This window comes from Chondrus crispus, genomic scaffold, assembly GCF_000350225.1.
Source record: "Chondrus crispus Stackhouse genomic scaffold, scaffold_295, whole genome shotgun sequence".
NCBI classification, from domain to species: domain Eukaryota; phylum Rhodophyta; class Florideophyceae; order Gigartinales; family Gigartinaceae; genus Chondrus; species Chondrus crispus.
The window spans coordinates 28,235-37,940 of NW_005179182.1; the positions used below are offsets into that span (position 1 = coordinate 28,235).

General features: G+C 49.8%; 3 protein-coding genes across 3 annotated transcripts; 1 reads left to right on the plus strand and 2 right to left on the minus strand.

Annotated features, from left to right (window-relative positions):
• Positions 1–3,602: 3,602 nt before the first annotated feature.
• On the minus strand, positions 3,603–3,737 carry CHC_T00005447001 (hypothetical protein). Its single transcript, XM_005717072.1, has one exon. The coding sequence runs from the start codon at positions 3,735–3,737 to the stop codon at positions 3,603–3,605; it is 135 nt and encodes a 44-aa protein (XP_005717129.1).
• Positions 3,738–3,754: 17 nt separating this feature from the next.
• Positions 3,755–4,033, plus strand: CHC_T00005448001 (hypothetical protein). Its single transcript, XM_005717073.1, has one exon. The coding sequence runs from the start codon at positions 3,755–3,757 to the stop codon at positions 4,031–4,033; it is 279 nt and encodes a 92-aa protein (XP_005717130.1).
• A 17-nt stretch (positions 4,034–4,050) lies between these two features.
• Positions 4,051–5,463, minus strand: CHC_T00005449001 (hypothetical protein). The gene has a single exon (XM_005717074.1). It carries the CDS (start codon positions 5,461–5,463, stop codon positions 4,051–4,053), a length of 1,413 nt encoding a protein of 470 aa, XP_005717131.1.
• Positions 5,464–9,706: the final 4,243 nt, after the last annotated feature.

Genomic DNA, 9,706 nt, shown 5'->3' on the forward strand with positions numbered 1-9,706 from the left:
TCAAATCCATCCTTGCGTGTCCCCTCCACGAAAGGGAGACACTCGCATTTGACTTTTGCCTCTCTGGACCCTGGAGGAACACTCCCCAGTCCTAAATTTACCGCTGTCCCTCGTCGACTACCCGAAAGTTTTCACTCCTGCCAGAGGCCCACATCCACAACTATCAACCTTAAACCGTTCGCTCAGACGCGTCACCACAAAACCTAATGTCCCTTCCACTTTTTACCTGCCTTTTCGACTTCCTCGTTTCCTCCCACAGCCTGCCTGCGCTTTCCTCCGCCTGCCCGGCCCTTGAAGACTTTCATGTCCTGCTCCAGTGCATCTGTCAAACTTTATCGATCTCACCGCCGGGAGAGGCCCATCCCTTTGCGATATCTTTCCGACCGAACACCTGCAGACCCTAACGTATGCCGCTTTGTCGTCACCGTCGCCCAGCGCCCTGCCCAAGGACGGACCTACTCGTGTACTGTACTAAACACCTTTGTACCTGTTACGAATGCAGCACGCCCCGTCACAACCCTTCCACAGCTTGCCCATTCTGCCCATTCCACAACATACCGTACTTCACATATACCCTCTTCGCACCTCTGTGTAAGACGCGCACCCCGCGAGCCTAACTTTCCCGATCACCCCTGCGCCACACCCTCATAAATCCCCCCGCAGCAGCACCTGTCCATTCCCAAACAATTTTTTCCATCCAGGCAACAATATTTACGCCTTCCACCCCACCCCGTGCACGTGCTCCGCCCACCACCATCACCACCACAAACTACAAAACTCTCCCCGTCCTGCCTTGTTTGTGTTTCTCCGTACCGCACTGTAGTTGTAAATCCCCCAATGTATCTGCCGTCTGCATGGTTGCTCCCACATCCATCCGCCATCAGCAAACCGAATTCCCTGAATTCCGCCTCCTGCGTCCCGTTTTCGCCACCAACCCAAGCCGGGTCACATACGTTTCTATCCCAACTGCATCCACACGCTTGCAAGATCCTCAGAGCACGTGACCGAGCGACCTTTTCCAACTCGACGATTTATTTTGCCAACATTGCTGTGCGCAAGACTGCATCCACATCAATAGACACACGCTGCTTCCGGCCTTTGATCCTGACCGCCTTATTGACGCATTCCGTCACGCACGCCTCCTGCGTATGGCGCACAAATATTTGCATATCCCTACTTCTTCCAAATATACCCCCGTCTATGGTCCGAACTCTTGGTCCTCTGCTCTGGGACCAGTGGCGTCACCGTTTTCGATTGGTCTCACAACACCCGTCCACCTTGCACTCCAATGCAGTGCCGTAGCCAGGACGTACGGAGAAAGCCCGCACATCTACCCCCTTGCCATATACTGTACCTAAGGGTACCAAGGGTACTGTACTGTGCTGCACCACTGGTAGGCTGTACAGTGCAGTACAAGAATTTCTACCCTCCTTGCGCCCCCTTCCTGATCTCACAATCTGCAGTACAATTGGACGGCCCCCTTCTGTTCGATAGCCAAACACCACGGCCACGGTGTTACAAGCTGCCCAAGCTTTTTGCATTCAGGATGCGTGCCGCCCGAACTTTGGCAGGCGCCGCCGAAGAGTTGCCGAAAACACGACCCTTCCGTAATATTTTTAACTGTCATACGTACCTTGAGCCATTTTTAAATTTGATCAAGGTCAATTTAGATTGTACATACTGTAGGTTGTGGGAGTGACGCGGAAGGGATGGCGGTTGGGTAAGCTCTTTGATGACATGGATCGCGTCTGCCTTCGTCGGCATCATCCGTACCGCTCGGTCCTCGCGAGAGTTGTCTGGGTACATACAGCAACCCATGCAGCAATGTTTATCCAATTTTGCCTTTTTAAAATACTCGCTTTCCCGCCAAAATAACGCATATCTCCATCTATCATCCCACGAATCACGTTTCCGTCGCAACCTTGATGAAGCTCATGTGCAGGGACATCAAATCTCACTCTTGATTGCGCCATGGGGCGCGCGAATACCGGGCGAAACTCGCACCGAACAAGCCTTTCGAGCCGCCTGGAGAGATGATGATGAGGTATACCTTTCTGCCCACCGAAGACTGTTCACTCTCTATCAAGATTCTCCGCAATAATAATGAATTGAGCCCGGAAACTCGTCAGCTCTCTTGCAAGGCTTGCGAAAACGTGATCTCAGGACCGCCCAAGCTCGAGTGAAAGGGGGCGAAACATGAAATTTGCAAACAGTCTCTTCTTGCTGTTTGGCAGAGCGCGTGCGCAAGAGGTTGTGTTTCCCGTAAATACTATTGTGCTACCAAGGGTACCCTTGGTACTGTATTATGCAATGCCCTGTCCGCGCCATTGCCAGCAAAGATTTGTAGGCTACTGAATAAGATGCAAGGGACGTAAACCTCGTCCACCTTGCCGAGACTCTGTGACTCTGTGACCATCTGCGCATAACCGAATTGGCGTTCGCATGACATGCAACCGTGGCCGCAAGGCGAGCTCCGAAGAGGCGCTGTAATGCTGAAGCCGGTCCAAAACGTAGAGGGAGCGCGAGACGGGCGCTGCATGCCTCCATAAAAAGTTGCTGATTTTGTCCGAGAATAGCAATGCGGGTGAGGCAGAAGCCGAAAGTGCCCTTGTCACAGCTGCGTGTACCGCAGCTCCCAAAGTACGGTGCACGCGTCAGCTGTCGACGACGGACAAACCGCTATTTCACACGAAACTGCAGGGCCTGCTCAGGGATGCTCTGACATCATACGTAAAGACTTCATCTTCGCACATTATGTGAACGCTAGTTCGAGATCTCGCCATAAACACGGCCAAAGGTCGCGCAATATTCAAACGGCGAGGGTAAGCATCGTCAACTGGCGATGTTCTAGGGTCTCCTTTAGGGGCTGCACGCCATTCAAGAGTCTTCTGCAATTCTCGCTACTCATTCTGTAATGCAGACAAGGTCTTGATGCATGGACTGTACACTATTCTGCAGCATCGTTGCCCGCCATCGCCGAATGCCAAAGCAAAAACCGGATACGAAGCAGCAGCTTTCGGGCGCTTGCGTGAGAGAAACCTTAATGACAGCTGACGTCAACGGCCAGTTTTATCATGTGCTTCAAAAAACGTCGGCGTAGAAGTCATCTGACCTTATTCCTTGTTGCAGGAGGGCCAACTCCTCTGTCTGGCTGCCATCGCTCATCAAGCGCCGTATCCTCACCAACCCACACACACACAAGACAAGGGACGGGATCGGGGCCGCACAAGTATGCGGTCTGCTCTTCACAGTCATTCGGAACACACATCGATCGCAGGTCTCTCGGTCTGCGTGCTGTCAGTCAGTACATGTACTGTACTGTACTGCACCTCTTACCGAGAGCGAAAGCGAGACAACCGCAGAACTGCATATTCGCATGTTCGCTTCTCACCATCGATCACGTGAGCACGTCGATGCTGTCAAGAGAGTTCTGCTTCACACCTTTTACCGACGTAGCGTAGGGCAATGCAGTACGGTACAACACTCGGGAACCTGTGAAGACCATTTTTATTCACTGCCTCTCTAGTTAATCTTAGTCTTCTCCGCATCATGTGGAATCTTTGCACCGCGTCTCTTCCACACGAGCCCAGTCGTCGTCAGTGTCAGTAGGGGGAGTTTTGGTGGATTTGTTGCACATCGTAGGAATTCCTGTGGGGTATCGAAGCGTTCATTCCAACCTTCGAACACCGCAGTTTATCCGCTACCGCACAAATTCTATCGTAATCGTGCCCCAGCATGTGTACATGAAACTGTGATGGGCACAGACGAGCTCCCGCTTCTGTATGGCAACCTGGCGCCTCCTTCTGTCGCCAGTGTACTGTACATGTCAGTCCTTGAACTAGTCAATCGGCACGCTCTCGAAGCTGCTCATGTGGTCCTTGCACATGCCTGGTCGGCCATCGCCTCGGAATCGGCCCCACAGCTCCGAAGAACTGCAACCAGTAAAGCACACAAGGCGAGCAATGAGAACGCATATGACAACCAGCCTGTGTCTCCGTCCCACCTCCTTGACGCGAAGAATATGAGATCGTAATCACCACCCGCGAACAATCACGCCCTGTGGCGCCTCAAAACCAAGCATCGTTCAAACCCTCTCTCGTCCACTTTGAGTTCTACAAAGCTAAGCCCGGCAATCTGCTCGAACATTTCTCGGATCGAATCACCAGATCGCCTGCCCCCAACTTCTAAAACAACATGGCCACCGTACCGTAGTAGAGCAGGACAACGCCTAAGACTCTCTGCAATAGCTCTGTAAGATCCCATTCCATCCCCGCCTTGTCCCAACAGCGCCATTTGAGGCTCTCTTGCAAGCCCTACTTTGTCAAACTCTATCTCTTTTCTGGTCAAGTATGGTGGGTTGCTGATCACGACGTCGAATCCGATCTCTTCCTTCCCAAAACTTTTCTCCAGCGCCGTGAAATCACCCTGCACTACTTTTGCAAAGTGTACTAGCCCAAGCGATTGGATGTTGCGCTTCGCATCCCCACCAGCTTCATTGCTTAATTCCAGACCAACGCCCTCGGCGTCAACGTTTGCTGACAACAAAGCTCCGGCCATTAAACATCCGCAACCCGTTCCAAGATCTAACAGCCTCGGGACTTGCACCTCGCCATCTCCCTTAGTATCGCTGCGCTTCACCCCTTTAACGAATGTCTCCCTCAGTAGCCCTGCGGCGGCCATTGCCACGCATTCGGAGCTCTTCCGAGGTGTCATTGCGTTAGTAGTAAAAAAGTACCAACGCAGAAATCTAGTTTTCGTCTCCCCTGATTCGTCGTCATATCGATGTCTTTCCTCCTGCACCTCGCGTGCTTGCCTTCGCTCCTCTAGGCGCCCTTCACGCTCAACAAGGGTGCTGAATTTTGGAGGCAGAGGACAGTCAACATAGACTCCGAGCTCGGGAAGTTCAACCCGTGATACCGCTACGTAAAGACCGCGTGCAGGGATCCCTGAAAGTGTGGCGTCCCCAAGGACGGGACACCCTGCTTCTCGCAGCCTCTTGCGTAACCCTGTGCCAGGCTGGGATGATGAGAGCGTAAGCAATCGGAGCGGGCCGGCAGGTGAAGGGATGGAAGATGAGAGCAGTAAAACTGCATCACGTATTCTGCGATTTGGAGAGCCTATTACAACAGCGTGCAGCGTAAACGTGACAGTGGATGGTGATTGTGTATCAGAAAGAAGGAATATAATAGGGCCAGATATCGACCGTGGAGGGCAGAAGAGCGGCTTTTGAGGCGCTGTAAAGCTGTGTCGGCTGGAAAGGATCGAAAGGCCTGTTTTGGGCTTCGAACCGGAAAGTGGTAGGCCCGCAGGCTTGTGGGCGACGAGAATTGACAGAGAGCGGTGGAGGATTCGTAGCTCGTGCGCAGAAGTTGAACTTGGCGATAAGCCAGGAAAGGACAGCACAGGAGTTGGGGATGTACGTGGGAGTTGGTTTGAAGGCATAGGCACATTTCCCGATACCATGACCTCGCCAAACGCAACAGCGTTCAAACGCCTGGCTCCGGACGCCTGGTAAGTTGCCGTAGATCTCGCTTGTTCTGTGCGTCTCTTTGATGTCGCACAGCGTTCACGACGGCGAAGGGCTTTGTGATGAAACCCATTTGTCCAAAAAGGGCTTGAAAGAGCGAGCCGTCTCACTGGTGAACAAGGTCAATAAGAGCCGTGAGAGCTTTCAAAGAACAGGACTCGCACACCATAGGCTCGCTCTTTCGAAGTTAGGAGCCCATGGGTTCTCAATTTTACTCAAGAATACTGTAGGCCCATACTGTGCTGAAACGACACGTGTACTCATATTATAAATATAGCTTTGCCACGTGTTGACGTTTCCAATGCATACCTCTCTGCGGAGTCGAAGCACTTCAGAAGCTGCTCAAATCCGGCGAGTTTAACGTCGAGTTTACTCTTCGTTGTGAATTATAGAGGGCTCCAACTCATCCACAACGCGGAGCTGCTGGGACATCTGAAGGCGAAGCACAGAGCGATGATCAATCCTCAGGGGTCTCTGGATAGCTCACACACCAGCTTTTGGCATACTGATCTCGTTGCACGCTTGGGAACCTCCAGAGATCACGACTCTTTCAGAAGTGCTCAATGAAACGCTTCAAATTCTCTTAACAGTCCAAATTATCCCTATGCCATCCATAGAGCAATGCTGCAATGCTGTACAAACAATATGCAAAATATTGTTCAAAACCCAGCATGTTTGTTTACTCCGAAAATACTTGCATCAAGTGCACTTTGGTATGAGCTTCATACGATCTCGCTCGTTGGGTAAGAAATTTTCTCACGAATATCGACCCATGGACTTTTTTCCTTGCGTTTACTTCAACACATGCAAGATACAATGTACGCACTCAAAAGGGATCGCAGAATCTCTTGAGCACTACACATCAGGCAAACCAATTCGAAAACCTCACACATTACACTTTAACCGGGCCAACTGCATTGATAACCGTGCACAATCAGCACGTTTCCGTTCAGCTTGAGTGCGTCTAATGACTGTGTACGACCATTGCCGTTAAATTTCAGGAAAGGAATGAGGCATATGCCTCAGACACATGCCAAGTCCTTCAAAAAGGGATGCTAGGAGTTCATGTTGACACTTCAGGCCGGACGCATGTCCTGACTTTCTCACCAAACGCTACAATTGAATATCTATGCGTACATAATCTGCACATCTTCGAGCGGCCAGTCTTCACAAATGGATTTGAATTCGCAACCCTTAGTCCTCAAATCATCTTCACACGAAGATATTCCTATTCATGGCAGCCGCAGTTCAGTTCTCTTAACCAAAAAAAGCAGCTGCTGCAGTACTACAAACTCCAGAGACAGTAGCATTTGGTGTGAAGGCGGGTACGCACTTGTGATCTCGTCTGAACGCATCTGTCTTAAAATCAGCAGCCCAACTTCGTCAAGAATGAAATCTGATGCCAAAATCTTGTTGTCCACGCACTGCCCAAACAGTACAGTGTCGCCAAGGAGTTTGACTAACCCAACCCTGTAAAGCATCCGAAAACTTATTTCTCAGTGATCCCAGGCGGGCCCACTGGTTTGCCGGACATCTGATGTGTAGCAGTGCTATCAAGAAAAAGAACGCAAACATTAAATTTATATAAAACAGCTGTAATTTGCCGTAGTGCCAATGGCAGATTTGATTGTATTAGGCGTTAACATGGATCTAAATTACGTAGTAATAGTATCACAGTGCTTATTAAGGAGCAAGTTAGTGAGTATGAGTGTGCAGCGATTGCAGCCAAGGGCCAATGTGGTCTCTCTACGGCAAGTATTAGGCAAGGGATTCCGCCCACTCACGAGATAAACACGAGAGGGGTAACAGTACAACCCATGACTTCATTTCCAGCAGTAAGTGGCTTTTCCGAAAAGCTCCCAGAAATTCCCATAGCGAATGGTCGCATGCAAGATGCCTTGTCTTGGCGCAGTACCCTTAAGGGTACAGCACAGCACAGTAGCATTATGCTTGCGACAACACGTAGACCAACACTTGGTCCAAGCTCCCACACACCAGAAAGAGCAAACATCAGTAGCGCTCACGCAGAAAACGGAAACCACGCTGACCTCTTAGCGTGGCCTTTAGTCACAGCGACATGAAGGGTCTTAAAGCCATGTCGACAGGGAATGTGATTAACTTGGCTCGTCCCTCCAGACCTTTCGAGAACAACAAATGTAAAGAGGATTCTCGCTCTCAGCAATATCGCTATAGACCGATACCATCTTACGTTGAACGAGAGCAGTCTTCGAGGCAGTATGTTTTTCTGTATTCACACTTAAAGTCCCGTAGTGAATGAGTTCAAAATGGGAGACTTCTTATGTTGTCTGCATAAAACAGGTTTCATGGCTTTTGTAAGTCTAATAACAGCTGGTCCACAATTTCAAGAACCGAAAATTTTCCACCTTAGGGTATCATATGCCACGTTAACGCGATTGGGACGCACAATGGTGCAGGGCCTCAAGATTTTCTGACATGTGTGCACCATGTTCACACGCTTGAAGTGTGTGTGACTTGTAGAACTCAATGAAATTACGTTTCTGTATCTACATTTTGAACGATACCTTATGGTCCCATGTAAGAGTCGCTCTCATAGGTTCTCAAAGATTTTGAGTTACGCATCGGAGTGTTTGGTTTCAAAGCAAGTGGGTATTGTGCAAACATATCTCCAGTTTCTTTATCTCGCTTTCTCAGGTCTTGACCTGCGTTTTATCGTTGTGAGTGTAAGAGATGTCGACAAATGGCAAGTATGTAAAGTAAAAACTAAAGAACAATGTTAGAACTGGACTAAGAACGAGCGTGACGCTCGAGAGAAGAGGAAAGGGGTTTAATACAGGAGCAAAAAAAACTATACTACGCCAACCTGCTAATTTCTCTCCTTACTTGGTACGCCGCGGGAATTGAACTAGAGGCCTCGCAGGCATGCAGTGCCATTTGATCCGGCATAGTCTTGTTGTAACCACGCCAACGTCCGTTCGACTTGGTTATCGTGTCAGCCAAATTGTCTTCCACGCAGGCTCAGCCAATTTGCTGTAATGTGGCCATGTCGCCGCCTGCTCTACTTGGTTTATCGTTTCAGCACAGCCAAATATCCTTCCACGCATGTTCCAATAATTCGGCACAGCGTCTTCCCTCCGGAAGGTTCCACACAGTACAGTAATCAGTCCTCCTTTCTTTTGCTAACAAACATTTAAGTAGATCCGCCAATAAACCTCAAAGGTGGTTTCCACCATCGAAGCATCACCTTTTCCCCAAAGCCAACTTCTTTCTCTTTCGCCCTGCTCACCACCAGGTGTGGTAGCACACTTGTCCACAGCACAGCGAACTCCCTTCTCCCATCAACGGACTCTGCAGCAACACAGTGTTGGCGCGACGTGCTTTTCAGTGTGATGCATCTCGTTGTGCAGTGCCCGTGTAATCTGCGCGCGACATGCATATTACGGTGACGCAAAAAGATTTTATTTTGCGCGGGAATGCTCGCAAACATCACCTTCAAAATGAATACTACGAGAGCGGAATTGAAATGCATTTGTAACAAGTGAAAACCGACAGATGGTCTCGATGTGCTGTTAGAGAAGGAGATGGAGATATGCAAAGAGCTAGTTTAGTTAGCCTAGAGAGAAAAGCAATAGTTGCAAAATATGCTCTCTGTTCAATGAGACTAAAAGACCTGTTGCTTAATGGTTTTATGATATTCTGGTCTTTAGAGGATCCATGGCGGACACGCAGGCGAAATGAGTACAATCGGCAAGTGTGGCTTTGTTTCCAACAGTATGAACATGCACGCAGCTCATCTTCCGTTTCTCTCCGACTGCTTACACATCGTGGAAAGATAAACACATGTTGATTTCATATTTTCCTTTTTGAAGCTGAGAGTTTCCAACTTTTCCAAATGTGGCGCAGCACAGGACCTGACATGCAGTATAGCACAGCTAGTGTGTACAGTACAGTCACTGAACAAGTCCAAGACGTAAAAAGTATGTGTGCGCAGCTCTCGATAACCCCCGACTTACGGTGGAGTACTGTCTGTTGCAGTTTGTGGTTCCACCCAGATAACGCAACACCACAGACAGGGCACTGCCATTAGGGCAAACACAGTTCACAACAATATAAAGCCGCCGTCGCCTCCCCTACCTTCGTGGGTGGGAGGCATCGGTCTGATCTTGGCACCACACAGTTGTGCGGAGGTTACAGAGCTCC